This window comes from Geotrypetes seraphini, chromosome 4 (genome assembly GCF_902459505.1).
Source record: "Geotrypetes seraphini chromosome 4, aGeoSer1.1, whole genome shotgun sequence".
Lineage (NCBI taxonomy): Eukaryota > Metazoa > Chordata > Amphibia > Gymnophiona > Dermophiidae > Geotrypetes > Geotrypetes seraphini.
The window spans coordinates 145,958,655-145,980,825 of record NC_047087.1 but is presented as its reverse complement, the minus strand read 5'-3'; the positions used below and the strand labels follow the sequence as shown (position 1 = coordinate 145,980,825).

The following is a 22,171-nucleotide window of genomic DNA, read 5'->3' as shown; positions in this document are numbered from 1 at the left end:
TATAAGTTTGATGCTGATTTTCCACCCAAAAGTGAAATTCGTAAACTGAAGCTCAAAGAACTTAAATCAAAATTGGCTACTCAGCAACAGTTGCTGTTCGGTAAGGATCTTGATGATCTTATGGTGAGTGTACAGAACTGTAAACCTAAGTCCTTGCCTGGCAGCAGGCTTTGGTCTTTTTGGGGACCAGGGCATTCTAGTTTTCATTCTTTTAAGCACTATCGCCAGTCCTCTGGAGGTTATTTGGGTCAAAGACCTTATTGGAACACCAAACCGCAGTTCGGTAGAGCTTGGTGACCGCAGTTGTCAGTAGTCTGCTCTGTTTCCCCTCCTAAGAAGCCAGTTATGATGCCAGGCTTTCAGCTGACCCTCTGTGGATTCTATGGAGGGAGGCTCTCGGCATTCCTGGAGGAGTGGATGAACAGTACCACAGATTGCAGGGTGCTGGACATTCAATGTGAAGGGTACAAACTCGAATTTGGACTTTTTTTTTTTTTCTGGACTCTCAAGCAGGGATGCCAGACAAAGACGCCAAAATATAAGCCATTTTTCAGAGATTGCTGGATATTGCGGCCATAGATCCTGTTCCACAGTCTAATTTGGGCTCCGCCAGATACTCAATATACTTTATCATGCCAAAGAGAGGCTCTGAAGACTGGATTCCATTCCTGGATCTCAAAGTAGTCAATGCAGCCCTCAAGATTCTTTGCTTTAGAATGGAAACAGTGAGGTTGGTGATAGTCTCAGTGGCGCCAGTGGAATTCCTGACACGCTTTAGATTTGATGAAGGCCTATTTGCATATTCCCATTTTTCTGGAGCACAGGAGATACTTGAAGTTCCACATCTTCCAGTTTGCGTCCTTGCCCTTCGGGCTGGCAACAGCACCTTAGACCTTTATTAAGATGATGGTTGTGATGGCAGCCTACCTGCGCAAACTTGTGATCCAAGTCCATTCGGAGTCTGAAGGACCCTAAGCAGTGTGCCAGGCTGTTCACTTACTTCAGGATCTAGGCTGGGTGGTCAACTTTCAGAAGAGTTGACTCATTGCGATGCAGGAACCTGGAATACCTGGGGATTTGTTTTTCTATGGGGATGAATAAAGTTTCTTCCCAAGTCTTGCCAGGAAAAGCTTTGGCGGATGATATGTACTTTTCTGGACACTTGAGCCCCGACAGCCTGGCAATACTTATAGGTTCTGAGGTCGATGGGCATGACTATCGATGTAGTTCCCTGGGTGAGGGCTCACTTGTGCCCACTCCAGGATGTGCTAATCTCCCGTTGGAGTTCACAGAGGGAGCCACTGTATGTGCAGCTTCCATGGACGTCTGAGGCTCGGCGTGGTCTGACATGGTTGAATCCTCTCTTTCTGTCCAAGGGAGTTCCCCTCAGAATTTCCACCTGGGTGATCTTGAAGACAGACACCAGTCTTTATGGCTGGGGCGCTTTACGTGGACAGTCTGGTTCAGGGACGTTAGTCACCTTCCGAGAGAAAATGATTGATCAGTTGCCTGGAGCTGCAAGTGATCCAGCTGGTTCTTTTACATTTTGAGAGCATGCTTCAGAGCCAAGCAGTCCGGGTTTTCTCAGACAATGCCATAGTGGTAGCCTATATCAGTCAACAGAGGGGCACTAAGAGACCACCTCTGTGGTAGGAGGCTCAAGTGCTCTTTTGCTGTGCAGAAAAGCATCTTCTGGCAATTTTGGTGGTGCACATCACAGGTGTTGACAAAGTGCAGGTGGATTATCTCAGCTGGCAAACTCTAGATCCGGGAGAATGGTCTCTGTCTCAGAGAGCCTTTCAGAGTATAGTAGATAGATGGGGGACGTCTGATGTTCGACCTTATAGTGTCGGTGTCCAACAGGAAAGACCTCGTTTCTTCAGCCACCATCGCTAACCAGGAAGCAAAGGATTGGATACCCCGGTGTACCTGAATTTGCAGGGGGGCCTTCTTTGTATTTCTTCCGTGGCCCATGATAGGCTGTCTTCTGAGATGACTCAAGGCTCACTGGGGTCAAGTGATTCTAACAGCATCTGATTGGCTGAGGTGCCCGTGGTATGCCGATCTGATTCGTCTGCAGCTGGATCAGGGTTTCAAACTTCCCTCTCGCTCTCGCCTTCTCATGCAGGGTCCCATAGCCCTGTGGGATCCAGATTACTTTGGTCCTATGACCTGGCTCTTGAGCGGGGAGACTTTGTATGCAGAGGTTACTCCACAGGAGTGATTATGACAATCTTGTGCAGTAAGATGTCAACAATTGCAGTATATGCAAAGGTTTTCAAAATTAGTGCGCTTGGCAGTGTGAAGATCCAAGCTCATCATTGGTTCCCCTTCAAGAAGGCTGGGAAAAGGGTCTTGCAGTCAACTCCCTTAGAGTGCAGATAGCTGGGCTATCCTGTTTGGTCCTAATACCCTGTGTGTCTCTCTAGCCACCCATCCAGACGTGGTCAGGTTTCTTTGGGGTGTGATATGGCTTCGCCCTCAGTTGCGTTAGCTGTTCCCAACTTGGAATCTCACTCTAGTTCTCCAGTTGCTTGCTAATCCACCCTATGAACCATAGGACCAAGCTTCTTTGATGGACCACACTGTCAAATTGGTTTTCTTGGTGGCCATTACATTGGCTCGCAGATTTTCCAAACATCAGGCTTTGTCCTGCAGATATCCATTTCTTTGCATTACAGATTCCTGCATGTTTCTCTCCTTTCTTCCTAAGGTGGTCTCCAGTTTCCATATCAACCCAGAGGTACAGTTGCCGGTGTTTGAACCCTTGGATAACAGGGTGATGAAATCACGATGTGTGCACTTTTACTGATGTAATTAGAGGTTATGAATGAATTTCTTTTGAACGATCATCTGTTTGTGCTTGTGGGCGCTGCCCATAAGGGCAGACCGACTTCAAATCCACTATTTCCAGATGGATTCATATGGATATTTCATCCACCTATTTTGGAACTGGGAAGTGGTCTTTCCCACATGAAGTGTTGTTTCTTCATCGGCAGAATCTTCATTGGTTTTCCCTGAAGAGATTTGTAGAGCTGCCACTTCTTGCATACCTTTTATGAAGTTTAAGGATAGACATGGCAGCAAAGCAGGATTCTGCTTTTAGTTCTTTAGTTCTGGCAGATGGCTCATCAGTTTTACCCTGAATTTGAGGGACCGATCTGTTACGTCCCACTTGTCCAGGAATAGAGTAGGATTGTACAAGAATGAAAAATTAGGTGCTTACCTTCGTTAATCTTCTTTATCCCAGGACAAGCAGGCAGCATATTCTTTACGCATGGGTGACGTCACCGACGGAGCCCTCGGTACGGACCTTTTTAACTAGAAAGTTCTAGTTGGGCGCACCGCGCGTGCACCTTCCCGCCCGACGGAGGAGTGCGTGGTCCCCAGTTTCTTCGTTTCCGCGGAGCGAAGAAGACGCGTGTTTTTTCAACGGCCGTTGAAACTACCTTTTTTGCCTTCCCGCTCGCGAATTTTCTGATTGTTTTACTTTTCTTACCTTCGGGTTTCCTTTTATTTTCCTTTTAAAAAAAAAAAAAAATATATATATATATATTTTACTTTCTTTTTTCGAACTAGCCCCGGCGGGGCCTGTTGCCACTATACAGGCCTCCGGGTTTGATTTTGTGGAGGCCGTATTCCCATTCATGCCCCCGCAGCCAGGTTTTAAGAAGTGCCAGCGGTGTGCACGCCCGATCTCTCTCACTGACCCACACAATTGGTGCTTGCAGTGTTTGGGTCCTGAGCATCGGGCGGACTCCTGCACCCGCTGTGCCACTCTTAAAAAGCGAACACTTAAGAATCGCCAGATTCAACAGAACATCCTATTCGGCACCGGGTCTGCGATGGAATCCTCTGCGTCGATGGCGGTACCGCCAAAATCGACACCCACCACTTCGACGACACCCGATCCAACATCGGCGCCGTCGGCGCCAGGTACGCCGGCTAAGAAACCTTCCTCTTCCCTCGAGCGCCCGCCAGCCACAGTGGCGGCACCGACCATACCGGCTTCACGCCGTGCCTCGTCATCGGCCTCCTCATCACCGGGGCGTGGAGCGGCACCTATGGAACCGAAACAGAAGAAAGCGGTTCCGGTGCCACCCCTGGATGACCGCATCGCGGCCATCCTCCAAACACAATTACAGGAACAGCTGCAGCATCAACTCCAGCACCTGTTACCCACTATCCTGGCACCGCTCCTTTCGGTACCAGACCGGCCCGAGCCCCGCGCCGAACAACCGGTATCCACCCCATCGGTGCCACTTAATACGTCCATGCCGATTCTCTCGGCTGAACAACTCCGTGCCCATCCTGTAGTTCACTCACATACCACTACAGATCCGCCTCGGGACCGGGCGGGACACCGTTCTTCCCGAGACCGGGACCGACACCGATCTTCCTCTCCCAGTACCGTTTCGGTGCGCTCGGGCAAGTCTCTATCTAAGACCCACCATACCGAGCCTTCCACCCCGGTTTCTCGGCACGCGCACCCGGAAGTCCGGGACCCGGACTTATGAGAAGAATCCCCCCCCGGTACCGAGGAGGATATCTCCTCATCGGACGAGGAACCCTCAGCGCCCGATACCACTTTCAAACCTGAGCAATCCTCGTTCTCCAAGTTCCTCAGGGATATGTCAGCGGCTTTGTCTCTCCCCCTAGAGTCAGACTCCAAAAAATCCCAAGCCTTTCTGGAGGCCCTGGATTTTGAACAACCACCTAAGGAGTTCCTCAAGTTACCCGTGCATGACATACTCCGGGAAACCTTTTATAAAAACTGGGAGAACCCTCTTACAGTCCCCGGGGCCCCCCGCAAGTTAGATAACCTTTACCGGGTTATCCCGATCCCGGGGTTTGATAAACCTCAATTGCCCCATGAGTCTCTCCTTGTTGAGTCCACCTTAAAGAAATCTCAGGGCTCTAGTGTTTATGCCTCCACCCCTCCTGGCAGAGAGGGCAAAACTATGGACAAGTTTGGCAAGCGGCTCTACCAGAATGCCATGCTGGCCAACAGGGCGAACAATTACACGTTCCACTTTTCATTTTACATGAAACACCTGGTCCAACAGCTGTCCGCCCTTCAAAAATATCTCCCAGAGAGGAAGATTCCGCTTTTCCAGCAACAAATTTCCAGTCTCCTTCAACTGAGGAAATTTATGGTCTGCTCTGTCTACGATTCCTTTGAGCTGACCTCTCGTGCCTCTGCCATTGCTGTCGCCATGCGCCGCCTGGCTTGGCTGAGAGTATCGGATTTGGACATCAACCACCAAGACCGTCCAGCCAACGCTCCCTCCTCCTGAGGGAGGTCCAATCCCTCCTTCTTCTCAATGCCATCGAAGAGGTGCCTCCGGACCAAAAGGTTCAGGGATTCTACTCCCGCTACTTCCTGGTTCCCAAGAAGACAGGAGACCTCCGTCCCATTCTCGATCTCAGGGACCTCAACAAGTGTCTAGTCAAGGAGAAGTTCAGAATGCTCTCCCTTGCCACGCTTTACCCTCTTCTCTCTCAGCACGACTGGCTATGTTCCCTGGACCTCAAAGAGGCCTACACTCACATCCCAATCAATCCGATTTCACGTCGCTTCCTACGATTTCAGGTACAGCACCGTCACTATCAGTACAAAGTGCTACCTTTTGGCCTCGCTTCATCGCCCAGGGTGTTCACCAAGTGCCTTATTGTGGTAGCGGCCTTCCTCAGGTCTCACAACCTCCAGGTGTTCCCCTACTTAGACGATTGGTTGGTGAAAGCACCTACGTCTCCACTTGTGCTACAAGCCACTCATCACACCATCTCTCTCCTCCATCTCCTGGGGTTCGAGATCAACTACCCCAAGTCGCATCTACTTCCCACACAGCGACTTCAGTTCATTGGAGCAGTTCTCGACTCCACACTAATGAGGGCGTTTCTCCCCTCCGACCGTCAACGGACCTGCTCCACCTCTGCCGTCAGGTGCTCCTTCATCACTCCATTCCTGCCCGACAGATGATGGTCCTCCTGAGCCACATGGCCTCGACGGTCCATGTGCTTCCGCTGGCGCGACTCCACCTCAGGACACCTCAATGGACTCTTGCCAACCAATGGTCACAGACCACGGATCTTCTTTCTCATCCCATCTCTGTGACATCGTCTCTTCAGCAATCTCTTCAATGGTGGTTGAACTCCTCAAATCTTTCCAGGGGTCTACTTTTTCATCTACCCCCTCACTCCATGACCATAACCACGGATGCCTCCCCCTATGCGTGGGGAGCTCACCTGGGAGATCTACGCACCCAGGGACTCAGGACCCCGCAGGAGCGTCAACATCACATCAATTTCCTAGAACTCGGAGCCATGTTCTATGCTCTCAAGGCCTTCCAGCACCTTCTCTGCCCTCAGGTCCTTCTCCTGTGCACAGACAATCAAGTTGCCATGTACTACATAAACAAGCAAGGCGGCACTGGATCGCGCCTCCTTTGTCAGGAGGCTCTCAGCATCTGGACTTGGGCCACGGCCCGCAATCTCTTCCTCAAGGCTGTCTATATCCAGGGCGAACAGAACTCCCTGGCCGACAATCTCAGCCGCATCCTTCAACCTCACGAGTGGACTCTGGACCCTCCAACACTCCGCTCCATCTTTGCTCGCTGGGGCACTCCGCAGGTGGACCTCTTTGCAGCACCTCACAACCATCAGCTGTCCCAGTTCTGTTCCAAACTCTTCTCTCCTCATCGTCTGACCCCAGATGCATTCCTGCTCGACTGGAGAAATCGGTTCCTTTACGCCTTTCCTCCACTTCCTCTGATGTTGCAGACCTTATCCAAACTCCGCAGGGACAGGGCCACCATGATTCTCATCGCTCCTCGGTGGCCTCGCCAACACTGGTTCTCCCTCCTGCTTCAGCTCAGCTCCAGGGATCCCATTCCTCTTCCTGTGTTTCCTACTCTACTTATGCAACATCGTCAGTCTCTGCTGCATCCCAATCTGTCTTCGCTCCACCTGACAGCTTGGTTTCTCTCGGGCTGACCTCTCCAGAGAATCTGTCTCAGCCTGTCCGTCTCATTTTGGACGCCTCCAGGAAACCGGCCACCCTCCAATGTTACCATCAGAAGTGGACCAGGTTCTCCTCTTGGTGTCTACGGCGGCATCACGATCCCACCTCTTTAGCGGTGGAAACTGTACTGGACTATTTGCTCTCTCTGTCCAATGCTGGCCTCAAATCTACCTCCATCAGAGTCCACCTCAGTGCCATCACTGCGTTTCATGAGCCTATCTTTGGAAAACCTCTCACGGCTCATCCACTGGTTTCCCGGTTCATGAGAGGCCTCTTCAATGTCAAACCGCCTCTGAAGCCTCCTCCTGTCGTCTGGGACCTGAATGTGGTTTTATCAGCCCTCATGAAACCCCCCTTTGAGCCTCTTGCCACAACCTCGCTCAAACTTCTCACATGGAAGGTGCTTTTCCTCATTGCCATCACCTCTGCCAGGAGGGTTAGTGAGCTGCATGCACTGGTTGCCGATCCACCGTTCACCGTTTTTCACCATGACAAGGTGGTTCTGCGTACTCACCCTAAGTTCCTTCCCAAAGTGGTCTCGGCTTTTCACCTCAACCAGTCCATTGTGTTGCCTGTCTTTTTCCCGAAACCTCATTCACATCCTGGAGAACAGGCGTTACACACTCTGGATTGCAAGCGTGCCCTTGCCTACTATCTTGATCGTACAAGAGCTCACCGCTTGTCCCCTCAGCTCTTCCTGACCTTCGATCCTAACCGTCTAGGTCGCCCTGTCTCTAAACGGACGCTGTCCAACTGGCTTGCGGCCTGCATCGCGTTCTGTTATGCTCGGGCCGGTCTGTCACTGGAAGGTGCTGTCACGGCCCATAGGGTTAGAGCTATGGCTGCTTCTGTTGCTTTCCTCCGTTCCACACCCATTGAGGAAATCTGCAAGGCAGCCACATGGTCCTCAGTTCACACGTTCACTACTCACTACTGCCTGGATGCATTCTCCAGACGGGATGGGCACTTCGGCCAATCTGTACTACAGAATTTATTTTCCTAATGGCCAACCATCCCTCCTCCCTCTCTGTTAGCTTGGAGGTCACCCATGCGTAAAGAATATGCTGCCTGCTTGTCCTGGGATAAAGCACAGTTACTTACCGTAACAGGTGTTATCCAGGGACAGCAGGCAGATATTCTTATGTCCCACCCTCCTCCCCGGGTTGGCTTCTTAGCTGGCTTATCTTAACTGGGGACCACGCACTCCTCCGTCGGGCGGGAAGGCACTCGCGCACGCGCGGTGCGGCCAACTAGAACTTTCTAGTTAAAAAGGTCCGTACCGAGGGCTCCGTCGGTGACGTCACCCATGCGTAAAGAATATCTGCCTGCTGTCCCTGGATAACACCTGTTACGGTAAGTAACTGTGCTTTCTTTAAAATCAACACACTATTCCTGGAACCCAACTTAGAAATTGCTGATTGCTTCAATAAGTACTGGTAAGTTGGACTTCTGTTTCTTTGACCAGCCTTTCTAAGATTACCATCTGATCATATTGTGCACTTTACTCCGGGGGTTTGTGGCTACTGTGCATCCTGTTAGTGCAGGCAGTCTCCTTGTTCTCATATTTTGGTTTATATGAATTTTAAGATGTTTACACTCCGTTATGATCATTCATGATTGTTATGCAGTTTCTAATATAAGCAGATTAGACTTGTTTCTCAGGGAGTATCCCTGTACCCTTCCCTCTTTTCTATGTCCTGTGCAGGTATGACTGTCTGCTTTTACTGTAAGTCAGTGGGCAGTCCTGAGGTAAGAGGGGAGGTTCAAAAATATGTAAATGAGATCTCATGAGATAGTCTAGTCTTTAAAGACTCCTATGCTCTTTAGTACCAGCTCTCGCTTCTAAAGCAATTAATTCTCATGAAGTCCTTTGGAAAACAGCACATTGAACTGCCCTGAAACACCAAAACGCTTCTCCAGAAGCGATCTCCATCCTAATATATCACCATTCTCCATTTATCTCCCCTTTTTTAAAATTAATTTTACTTTGATGTATTTAAATTTACCCTCCCCTGATTCCCTTTTGTTCCATGTGTGTCAGTGTGAACTTGTCTAGTACTGGTTTCAACACAGCAGCAAAGAGGGGCCACTCTAACGCTGTCCTCTAGTGCCAAGTCACTTGAGAAAAAGCACAGCAGGCTCTGAGGGAACTGTGTTTTCTTTCATCTCTCCTAACTGCTGCTCTTCCTGAGGATTCTTTCAGCTGGTTTCAACACAGCAGCAAAGAGGGGCCACTCTAACGCTGTCCTCTAGTGCCAAGTCACTTGAGAAAAAGCACAGCAGGCTCTGAGGGAACTGTGTTTTCTTTCATCAACTGCTGCTCTTCCTGAGGATTCTTTCAGCTGGTTTCAACACAGCAACAAAGAGGGGCCACTCTATCGCTGTCCTCTAGTGCCAAGTCACTTGTGAAAAAGCACACCAGGCTCTGAGGGAACTGTGTTTTCTTTCATCTCTCCTAACTGCTGCTCTTCCTGAGGATTCTATCAGCTGGTTTCAACACAGCAGCAAAGAGGGGCCACTCTAACTCTGTCCTCTAGTGCCAAGTCACTTGTGAAAAAGCACACCAGGCTCTGAGGGAACTGTTTTTTCTTTCATCTCTCCTAACTGCTGCTCTTCCTGGGGATTCTATCAGCTGGTTCAACACAGCTTTCCCTGTCCCTATATAACCTGTATAGCTTGTATAGCCTGCTTATTTAACTTGTACAAACTGCATGTCCAGCATGTCACAGATTGTTATAAACTGCATCTATAGCCTGTTACCGCATGTAAAACTACATGTATAGCCAATATACGCCTGACCCTGACCCTGTTCTAAGTTCTTCTATAGGACACTATTCAGTTGCTAAGTGCCTGACCTTGTTCAAAGTTTCTTATTTGACACTATTCAGTTGCTAAGTGCCTGTCCTTGTCCACAGCTTCTTATAGGACACCATCCAGTTGCTAAGTGCTTTCAATGGTAAGGGACGAGCGCAATATTTAAGCCCTCTCCTTTACCTCTATACTAGTTCCATCAAGGTATGCTAAGTCTGTCTAGTCCTCTCGCTACCTAGTTGTCTAGATACTCTTCTTGCTTAGATACCAAGTTGCCTAGCTTTCCCCCCCCCCAAAAAAAAAAAATATATATATATATATTTTCACAACCCAAAAGCTCACCAAAGGCTCACCAACCTCTCACCATGAAGCCACCCTTGTGGCCCTTTTTCCTCCTACTTTGCTTTTCCCTCAACTCCACCCTCTGCGTAATACCTCCTTCTCCCGATCTTCTCAATTCCGCAAATACCAATATTATCCCAGGACAAGCAGGCAGGTATTCTCACTAGTGGGTGATGTCATCCGACAGAGCCCCGACACGGACATCTTGAAAGCATGTCTTGCTTGAAGAAACTTAGAAGTTTCGAGATGCCCGCACCGCGCATGCGCCAGTGCCTTCCCGCCCGATGTACCGGGCGTGTCTCCTCAGTTCTTTTCTTTCCGCGGAGCTGAGAAGTTTGTACTTCATTCTGCGCTGACTGAAATTCAGTTTTTTGCCTTCTAATTACCGCGTTTTTGTTTCTTTCTTTGAGTTTATTTCAAGTTTACTTTATTTTTCTAAAAAAAAAAAAAAAAAAAACTTAAAATTATTTCTTCCGGCGGTTCGGCCGGGCCGGCCTCGTGGCTGCGGCCTAGCGGCTTCGACCTTGCAGCGTCGATTTTCCGGCCTATGTCCCGACCAATCACCGGTTTTAAAAAGTGCAGCAAGTGCCAGCGTGCGATTTCGTTGACGGACCCACACCGACACTGCCTTCAGTGTCTTGGTCCGGACCACGTTCCGAAATCGTGCCGGCCTTGTTCCACGCTCACTGCGCGCTCGTTTAAGCGGCGCTGCTTGCTCTGGGAGTCGATGTTCAAGATGGAGACTGCCAAAGACATCTCTACTACTGCGGCTGTTGAAGTTTCACCGGTCCGTTCGAAACCTGCATCGACGACTCCTGCATCGAGCATCGTGAAGCCTGCATCGTTCACACCGGCTTCAGCATCGTGTTCAGCATCGGCGCCTGCTTCCGTCTCCTCGGTTCAGGTACCGCCTTCCACTGTTCCTCCGGTGGTCATCAAAGTGCCTAAAGCTAGCAAGCAGAAGCACTTTGCCACAAAGGAACGCGAAGACCATACTGGAGGACCCCCTTTCGGTGCGGATCCCTCCATATCGGCTTCGCTTCGTTCCCTGCTCGAAGCTCAATTTGTCGAGCTTATGCGCACTATGGGACCCCGGCTTATCGCCAACATTCACGGTGAACTCCCGACCCCGGTTTCCGAGGGCGGTCCGCCCCCTCCCCCTCCTCCTCGTCGTTCAATTTCTTTGCTCGACGAGGGGGATCGGCGGAGGGCGGCGGAATCCTCCAGGAGGGCTTCCCTTCCTGAAATGCCACCTTTGGAGCCCATCACGCCTCCACGCCAACAGGGGGCTAGAACGGCTCCTGATAATCGTAGTCCTGGGCATACTGCATCGCAGGAGGAGTTCTTCCGCACTCCATACCAGACCTGGGTGGCGCTGCGTGAATCCGCATCTCTGCCACCTTTACGATCCACTGCATCGAGCCCTATCCATTCCTTTGAGGCTTCGAAGGACCACTCGATGCATAGAAGATCTCGTTCTCCGTCCCGTCACCGGGAGGAGCATCGATCTCGACACTCTTCTCGGCACTCCTCACGTCATTCACAGGTGTCCCCGCAGAAGAAGATGCAGCGTTTGGGATACTCCTCGTCGGATTTGTCCCAGCCGGAAGGGCCGGAGTATGAGGAACCATCTACCTCTTATTCTCCCTGCCGATCTCAGCTCTCCCTGGACCCGGAGGCTTCCACGTCTTCTAGCCCGTCTTGTCGGCCGGCCTTGGCGGACCAATTGTCTTTCTCCTCCTTTCTCCGACAAATGGCGGATGACTTGGATGTGACTTTGGACACTGGGTCAAAATATTCTAAAGAGTATTTGGACACCATGCATTTACCTCACCCTCCGGCGGAGACACTTCGGCTTCCTCTACACAAGCTGTTGGACCAGACTTTCATGCGCTGTTTTGAGACACCGTATTCCTTACCTGCAGTACCCAGTAAACTGGATGCTCGATACCGCATCGTTCACCACAAGGGGTTTGAGGGAGCTCAACTTTCTCATCAGTCCCTTCTAGTCGAGTCCTCTCTCAAACGTTCTCATCCCTCCCAAGTCTATGCTTCCGTTCCTCCGGGCAGAGAGGGGAGAACGATGGATAAGTTTGGTAGACGTATCTATCAGAACTCGATGATGGCGACTCGAGTGCTCAACTACAATTTTTTCTTCTCTTCATACTTGGATTTTTTCTTGCCGGTGCTCCGCAAGTTCACTCCTTTCATCGATGCTCAGGCTCGTTTCCAGTTTGAAGAGGTGGTGGCGACCCTGTCCCAATTACGCCTTCAACTGATGCAATCCTCCTACGATGCCTTTGAGCTCTCGGCTCGAGCGGCGGCATGTTCGGTTGCCATGCGTCGCCTGGCATGGCTTCGAACCATCGATATGGATCCGAACCTCCAGGATAGACTTGCAAATGTACCTTGTGCAGGAGCGGATCTATTTGATGAGTCTATCGAAACTGTTACTAAAAAGCTGTCGGACCATGAAAAGTCTTTTCAGTCTATTCTACGTCCTAAACCGAAACCTCAGCAGTCTCGTCCATCTAGGCCGCCTCAGATTTACCAGCGGCGTTATCAACCGAGACAGACTCCTCCTGCGAGACAGCCTGCAAAGAGACAGCCTCCACAAAAGGCTCAGCAGAAGCCTCAGATGCCGGCTGCACCCAAGGCTACTCAGCCTTTTTGACTCTCTTCCAGGGAGCATAACCGACGTTCTGTCTTCCCCTGTTTTTCCCATAGGGGGTCGTCTCCATCATTTTTGTCATCGATGGGAGTCAATCACCACAGACCTTTGGGTCCTTACCATCGTAAGAGAGGGATACTCTCTTCACTTCCAGCAGGTCCCCCCGGACCACCCTCCAAGAGAGTATCCTTCCAACTTAACGCAGACCGCTCTTCTTCTCCAGGAGGCTCAGGCTTTGCTTCGGCTGCGAGCCGTCGAACTGGTCCTGTTAGAACAGCAAAATCAGGGGTTTTACTCCCGGTATTTCCTGGTTCCGAAGAAGACGGGCGATCTGCGGCCCATTTTGGACCTTAGAGTCCTCAACAAGTTTTTGGTCAAGGAGCGGTTCCGTATGCTGACCCTTGCCTCTCTCTATCCCCTCCTCGAGCAGAACGATTGGTTATGCTCTCTGGACCTCAAGGAGGCCTACACTCACATCCCGATTCATCCGGCCTCCCGCAAGTTCCTCAGATTTCGGGTGGGACATCTACATCTGCAGTATCGAGTGCTTCCATTTGGCCTTTCCTCTTCGCCCAGAGTCTTCACGAAGTGTCTGGTGGTGGTGGCCGCTGCACTCCGGAACATGGGTCTCCAGGTGTTTCCATACCTCGACGACTGGCTCATCAAGGCCCCGTCGGCCCCAGAGGTCATTTCGGCGACCTTGACTACAATTTGTTTTCTGCAGAACTTGGGCTTCGAGATCAACTTTCCCAAGTCACATCTTCAGCCCACCCAGACTCTCCCCTTCATCGGGGTGGTCCTGGATACCATCCAACTTCGAGCGTTCCTTCCTCCTCAGCGCATGGATGCTCTTCTTCTACTCTGCCAATCGGTGTCTTCTCGCCCGTCCATCTCAGCGAGACACATGATGGTCCTCTTGGGTCACATGGCATCCACAGTTCATGTGACGCCTTTTGCCAGACTTCATCTCAGAATTCCTCAATGGACCTTGGCATCTCAGTGGACTCAGGTGTCCGACCCGTTGTCCCGCCACATTGTAGTCACTCCTGCTCTACGGCAGTCTCTTCTCTGGTGGATGACCTCTTCGAATCTATCCAGAGGTTTGCTGTTTCACTCTCCTCCCCACCAGAAAGTCCTCACGACCGATTCATCGAACTATGCATGGGGAGCTCATCTGGATGGTCTTCGCACTCAGGGGTTCTGGACCAGTGCGGAAAGACTACATCAAATCAATCTTCTGGAGCTCAGAGCCATCTTCAATGCTCTTCAGGCTTTTCAACATCTGCTTCACGACATGGTGGTCCTGATTCGCACCGACAATCAGGTCGCCATGTATTATGTAAACAAGCAAGGGGGCACGGGTTCGGCCTCCCTCTGCCAGGAAGCTCTTCGAGTCTGGGATTGGGCGGTCCGCCACAACACTTTCCTCAGGGCTGTCTACATTCAGGGGAAAGACAATGTCTTGGCAGACAAATTGAGTCGTCTTCTCCAACCTCACGAATGGACGCTCAATTCCAAACCCCTTCATCAGATATTTGCACAGATAGACCTCTTTGCAGCCCCCCACAACTTCAAGCTGCCTCAGTTTTGCTCCAGGATCTACACTCCTCTCCGCCTCGAGGCAGACGCTTTTCTGCTGGATTGGGGGAATCGCTTCCTATATGCGTTTCCTCCTTTTCCTCTCATTCAGAAGACTCTGGTCAAGTTGAGATCAGACCATGCCACCATGATTCTAATTGCTCCTCGGTGGCCCAGACAACCTTGGTTCTCCCTTCTACTTCAACTCAGCAGCAGGGAACCCATACTTCTTCCAGTGTTTCCTTCACTACTCACTCAACATCAAGGTTCACTACTTCATCCCAATCTGCAGTCCCTCCACCTGACAGCTTGGTTCCTTTCAACATAACTCCCCACCAGTTTTCTCAAGCAGTGAGGGAGGTCTTGGAGGCTTCTAGGAAGCCTGCTACTCGACAATGCTACTCCCAAAAATGGACTAGATTCTCCTCCTGGTGTATTTCCAATGCCACGGAACCTCAGCGAGCTTCCCTTTCTTCTGTATTGGACTACCTTCTACACCTATCTCAGTCTGGTCTCAAGTCTACCTCCATTCGAGTCCACCTGAGTGCTATTGCGGCTTTCCATCAGCCTCTACAAGGGAAACCTTTGTCTGCTCATCCTGTGGTTTCCAAATTTATGAAAGGTCTTTTTCATGTCAACCCTCCTATCAAACCGCCTCCTGTGGTTTGGGATCTCAATGTTGTCCTATCTCGTCTCATGAAGCCTCCGTTTGAACCTCTCAACAAGGCTCCACTTAAGTATCTCACCTGGAAGGTGGTTTTTCTGGTGGCCCTCACGTCTGCTCGCCGCGTCAGTGAGCTTCAGGCCCTAGTGGCGGATCCACCGTTCACTGTATTCCATCATGACAAGGTGGTCCTTCGTACTCATCCGAAATTCCTGCCTAAAGTGGTCTCTGAATTTCACATCAACCAATCCATCGTGCTTCCAGTGTTCTTTCCAAAGCCTCATTCTCATCCTGGGGAAGCTGCTTTGCACACTCTGGACTGTAAACGTGCTTTAGCTTTCTACTTGGAGCGCACAAAGCCTCACAGAACTGCTCCTCAACTTTTCGTCTCCTTTGATCCAAACAAGTTGGGACGACCTGTATCGAAGCGCACCATCTCTAACTGGATGGCGGCTTGTATCTCTTTCTGCTATGCCCAGGCTGGATTATCACTTCCCTGTAAGGTCAGAGCAATGGCAGCCTCTATAGCCTTCCTCAGATCGACACCGATTGAGGAGATTTGTAAGGCTGCCACTTGGTCCTCGGTTCATACATTCACCTCTCATTATTGTCTGGACACTTTTTCCAGACGGGATGGACAGTTTGGCCAAACAGTGTTACAAAATTTATTCTCTTGAAATTGCCAACTCTCCCACCATCCCATTGGGGTTAGCTTGGAGGTCACCCACTAGTGAGAATACCTGCCTGCTTGTCCTGGGATAAAGCAATGTTACTTACCGTAACAGTTGTTATCCAGGGACAGCAGGCAGCTATTCTCACGTCCCACCCACCTCCCCTGGGTTGGCTTCTCAGGCTAGCTACCTGAACTGAGGAGACACGCCCGGTACATCGGGCGGGAAGGCACTGGCGCATGCGCGGTGCGGGCATCTCGAAACTTCTAAGTTTCTTCAAGCAAGACATGCTTTCAAGATGTCCGTGTCGGGGCTCTGTCGGATGACATCACCCACTAGTGAGAATAGCTGCCTGCTGTCCCTGGATAACAACTGTTACGGTAAGTAACATTGCTATATCTGCCCTGGCCTCAAAATCCCCACGCTGATTCGCACCAGACCACATCCTCCCCCCAAAAAACCCCGAAGAATCAATCATGCTTCTTTAAAGTCTGTTTCCCCTGCCAATCTCCCCAACCTTGCCTCTGACTCGCTCACCCCAGTCCCAATGCTTTATTGCAACGCAAGATCCGCTTGCAACAAGATTCAAATTCTGAAGGACCTACTTGAAGTTTCTGACCCTGGTTTCCTATGCATCACGGAATCATGGATTAAAAAAGATGACCTATTTACACAAAATGAACTCTGCTCCCATGGCTACCAAGGTCTCTTTTCACCTAGATCTAACCGTAAAGGAGGTGGCCTGGCAATTCTCTACAAATCCTTTTTCGATGTTCAGCTCCTCGAAAGGGGTTGCCACACCTAACTAGAATACATGCTTGCTTCTGTCAACGATGAACTTCACCCTCACCCATTGGGCATCCTGCTCCTATACCGCCCACCTACCCCTTGGAATAACTCCTCCGAACTCGTCCTTGAGACTATAACAAACGCCTTCCTCAAGTTCCAAAGATTATTGATCATCGGAGATATCAATTCTCCACCTAGACGACATCACCAGCAAGGATACGATTGAACTTATTAGCTTCCTCACCCCCCCTGCACCATCCCCAACCCACGAAAAGGGGCACACACTAGACCTCATTAGCTTCCTCGACCTTACTGCTCACAAGATGTCAATTGACGACACTCGCTGGGAACATATCCCCTGGTCTGACCACTTCCTAGGGGCTTTCTGTCTCCCCATCTTTATGTCGCACCTTGGGGTTCCACCTCGTACTTCCAACCCTATTACCTTCCGCAAAAAAATCACAAGCGACCTGTTCTGGTCTAAATTTCTCAATCTATTCTCCTCTGCCCCTAAGCCTGCAGATTCAGGTACTAATTGGCATAACTGGGTCGCTCTCTCCAAATCCACCTATCTTTCCCTCGCCCCCCTTTCCACTAAATCCATCTCCTATACCCGCAAGGCCCCTTGGTTCCTTCCATATCACAGAGAGCTAAAACAGAAATGTCGAGCTCTGGAGCGTATATGGAAAAAATCAAAATGTCCTATAGACAGACAATCCTGGAGAGTCAATATCAAGCTGTACAATACAGCACTAAAAAAAGCAAGAAAGAACTTCTATGGTGACAAAATCTCCAGGTCCAACAATCAAAGCAGTACTCTATTCAACATCTGGCGCTCCCTAACTTCCAAAAGAGACCCCACCTTGCTCCCCTCCTCTCCCTCAGCCGATGTTCTAGCAAAATTCTTCAACGATAAGGTTTCTTCCTTGAGATGCTCTTTCCCTCCTTCAGTCTCTTACAACTCCCTAGTGCCCACCGATTCCACTCCCACCCTAATGGTCTCCAACCCTATCCTAGCTGACAGATCCTGGACCACCTTTGAGCGAGTATCTGAATCCCTGGTCCTCAATCTCTGCCTCAAACTGAAATCCTGTAATTGCTCCTTGGACCCATTCCCCTCCTACCTATATGAGAACATTCCCGCTCAGGCTATTTCTTCTATCACCATTCTCATAAACTCCGCCCTTCAGTCGGGCCATTTCTCCCCAGAAATGGGTCATATCGCCTTGACCCCACTACTGAAAAAATCTGACCTTGACCCTTCCATACCATCCAGCCCAATTGCAAATATCCCTCTCCTAACCAAGATGCTAGAGTCCATCATTTCTTCCCAACTCTCATCATACTTAGAGAGATTCTCTATTCTTTTACCCTATCAATATGTCTTCCCTGATTTCAAGGGTTCAACAATTTCACTCTCGAAACAAGTTCGCCGTCCTCCTACAATTTGACCTTTCCGCTGCTTTCGACGTTGTTCACCATGATATTCTTGTTTACCAACTCTCTGAGATAGGTATCAACTCCACAGTCCTAGGTTGGTTCTCTAAATTCCTCCGCTCTCGTTCTTACATTGTTAACATGAATGGCACCTCATCCTCCCCCTGGAAACCGAATTGTGGAGTCCCGCAAGGCTCTCCACTATCCCCTATCCTTTTCAACATCTATATGTCCTCCCTAAAACTCCTCCACCTATCCCCTCTTGAAATAATTTACACTTATGCAGACGACATCCTCATCCTTCTCGAGACCGATTCGAACCTCACCGACCTGTCTAAGAACATATCCTCTTGTATAATGAAGCTACAATCCTGGGCCCATACTGTGCAAATGAAATTGAATGAGTCCAAAACTAGATCACCTACCCACCTCCATCCCACTACCCTCTGGCTCCTCTCTGCAGCTTGAGTTCTCAAGCAAGGTCTTGGGCATCATCATTGATTCCACATTGTCCTTCAATGACCACCTCCAATCCTTGGTAAAAAAATGCTTTCTCAGCCTTCACATGCTGAGGAAAGTTAGATCCTGCTTCCATCAAAAACATTTTACCCTCCTTGTCCAATCCATCATCCTCTCCAGATTAGACTATTGCAACTCTATCTACTTAAGCCTAACTAAGAAAAACCTCCATAGACTCCAACGGATTCAGAATGCAGCGGCCAAGCTCATCTTCGCTAAAAGTAAATTTGACCATGTCTCTCCGCTCCTGGCCAAGCTCCACTGGCTTCCGATAATCGCCAGGGTCCACTATAAATGCGCCTGTTTAACTTTCAAAATCCTATATGGTATCCTCCCTCCCTTTATTCCTCTTTCTTGGAATTCCTCAATCCCTAATACCACCAGATCCTCCCACAAATTAAAACTATCCTTCCCCTCGCTAAAAGGCATTTCCCTCACAGGAAAGCTAGGGACCTCCCTCCACTTCAAAATCACTGAGCTCTGGAACAACCTTATCTCTCCTCTTTGGAACTTGAGCTCTCTCCAAGTTTTCCGCAAACATCTGAAAACCTGGTTTTTCTCAAAAAATGTAAGTCTCCCTTCAATTTAGGAATCAAGGAAACTCTTATATCTTGGCATCCCAAGTCCTCTAAATTTTCTTCACACTTCTACCTCTAACCTTCTGTTGTAGTTCCTTCCTATTTCTCCTACTGTAAACCGCGTCGAGCTCTAAAAACGTGGAGATGATGCGGTATACAAACCTAAGGATTAGAATAGATTAGATTAGATTAGTACTTTTAATATTTGATAAGATATTGCTTTTAATTCACTTTTTTATTTCCTATTTAAAAATCTCATTATATTGTACACCGTTTAGACACTTGTTTTGATAGACGGTATATCAAAATTAAGAACGAAAAATAAAGAAACTATAAATAATTCACTTGTCCAGGAATAGAGTGTAGATTTACAAGAAAGATTAGCAAAGGTAAAAACCTAATCTTTTGTTCAAAAATAATTGTTCTTGATAATTTTTATGCATCTTGGATCAATGGGAGCTTACAAGCAGGTAAAATTTTTTTTTAATTTATATTCCGCATATCCTACAATTCTATGTGGATTCCAAATTATTCAGGCACTCAAGCATTATTCCCTAATTGCCCCAGCGGGCTCCCACTCTATCTAATATTAGTTATAAGAACCAAAATTTTCTCTTATTTGCAAATAGATAGCAAATAGAGTGAAAACAGTATTTTTTAATTTTCATTTTAGGTTTTTGGGCACTGTTAAGTTCAAGTTCTAGATAAAAAGAGTAGCTGGCGTTTTTCATAGCAAAACTATTAAACTGAAAAATTACAAAATGTGTTATTTATCCACTCATTGTAACTGAAGCTGTATTTTATTTATTTTTATTCTTTAGGGATTCTTGAAGAATGAAAAAGATAATGCATTGCTGTCCGCAATCGAAGATTCTAGAAAAAGGGTAAGAAAATAAGCATGATGTTTTATGAAGGTCTTTTGCCATCATTGAAATTGGGTACGCTTTCCAGATATGCAACAATAGCATTATATTAACTTTATGAAGATGGGCTAAATTGTCAAATATTTGGACACCTCCCCAGTGCTCACATAAGCTTCTAGGGAAAATCTCTTCCTTATTCATGTTTAACTTTCTTTCTGAAATATGCCCATAAGCAGTAGAGGCCTCCGATGCATGTGGTAGAGAGATTTTTGGTTCTTCTTGAGCCTACATATGGAAAAGGAGAGGAAAGAGTACTAAATACTGAGATCTTCAATAGGTGACTCAGAGCCTGGTGTCATCAATAAGGCTTTAGGTACATAGGAGGATGGGGAAATACAGGGAATAATGAGACTATATTGTAATGATGGGCTGCATCTTGACAGGGTAAAGGAATCCTTGCTGAAAAATTTGGACAATATGCTTCTAGGCATTTAAACTGGTTGGGGGTAGCATATGTATGCAGGACACTTACAATGGCCACCCCCAGCAAAGATCAAGATGTGACATTAGTAAAGATAGCAATGTACACAACAATATTAGCAATACCCTTCTTAGCAATTCAACAGGCAGCGAGACTAAACAAACTAGACAAAAAATGAAATTGCCACAAAAAAGTAGCTGGAAAGCAATGACCACAAATGTTCGCAAATGATACATTTGAAATGTCATCTCAAGTCACTGCTTTTTCTGTGGCAATGCGACATCTGGCTTGGCTATGGATTGTGGACATGGATCCTAATCTTCAAGATCGCCTAGCCAATATACCATATCAAGGTAATGAGCTGTTCAACAACTCCATTGAGGCTGCTACCAAACGTCTGTCAGAGCATGAGCAGTCCTTTGCCTGTTTGATTCGACCTAAACCTAAGCCTCCAGCTTCTAAGCCTTATAGGCCACCTCCACATCGTTATCCACAGAAATCTACTCCGACTTACTCTGGCCTTCACCCAGGAACAACCACAGCAGCAACATTAACAAAAACCTCAAACTCCTGCTATAGCTAATCCTGCACAGTCTTTTTAAAAATCTAAATCTTAGCATAACGTCCATCTTCATCCATAAGTCTTCTGTTCTCCCCATAGGATGTCGTCTCCATTATTTTTACCAACAGTGGGAGCAGATTACGTCAGACCTCTGGGTTCTCACCATCATCAGAAGGTTACTCGCTCCAGTTTCTTCAAATTCCACCAGATAACCCTCCAAAAGAGTTTCCTTCCAATATGTCATAACTTCCCCTTCTTCAGGAGGCTCAGTCTCTTCTTCACCTCCGTGCCGTTGAAGAGGTTCCCTTGACCTAACGGGACACTGAGTTTTATTCCTGTTATTTTCTGGTCCCAAAGAAGATGGGGGTTTTGTGACCTATCCTGGACCTCGGAGCTCTCAACAAATTTCTTGTCAAAGAAAAGTTTCGAATGCTATCTCTTCCAACCCTGTATCATCTGATGGATCAAGGGGATTGGTTATGCTCCCTAGATCTCAAAGAGGCTTACACTCATTACATTTCATCCAACCTCTCGCAGATTCCTAAGATTTCGGGTGGGGAATCTCCATGTTCAATACAGAGTCCTCCCTTTCAGATTCGCATCCTCTCCCAGAGTCTTCACAAAATGCCTGGTGGTTGTGGCTGCAGCCCTGCGGATGTAGGGTCTTCAAGTCTTTCCATACTTGGACGACTGGCTCATCAAAGCCTTGTCGCAACAGGAGGTTATTGTAGCGACCCAATGCGTTTCTCCAAAGTCTTGTGTTTGAAATCAATTTTCCAAAGTCCCAGTTACGTCCCTCTCAAAGTCTAGTTTATTGGAGCCATGCTGGACACTGCCAACTCAGAGCATTCCTGCCTCAACGACGTCAAAATGTTCTCATTCATCTTTGTCAACAAGTGTCTTCCCTCACGTCAATCTCGGCAAGACACATGATGGTTCTTCTCAGTCACATGGCCTCTATAGTTCACATGACTCCTTTTGCCAGACTTCATCTCCGAATTCCCCAGTGGATCCTGGCATCTCAGTGGCAGCAAGCTTGCGACCCACTCTCTCAACACATTACGATGACTCCTTCGTTGAGACAGCCTCTCCACTAGTGGATGCTCTCTTCCAATCTTTCCAGAGGTTTGCTATTTCACACCCCCCCTCATCAGAAGATTCTTACGACAGATTCCTCAACG

The 22,171-nt window shown here is 48.5% G+C and overlaps 1 protein-coding gene across 7 annotated transcripts in view; it reads left to right on the top strand.

Annotated features, from left to right (window-relative positions):
* The window catches only part of NUP93 (nucleoporin 93), a 757,735-nt gene that overhangs the window by 151,379 nt on the left and 584,185 nt on the right, over positions 1-22,171 (top strand). For all 7 annotated transcript variants that reach the window (XM_033940752.1, XM_033940756.1, XM_033940750.1 and 4 more), the window contains one exon: positions 19,906-19,968. In XM_033940752.1, the coding sequence (XP_033796643.1) occupies positions 19,906-19,968 (63 nt within the window). The remainder of the gene's footprint in view (positions 1-19,905; positions 19,969-22,171) is intronic.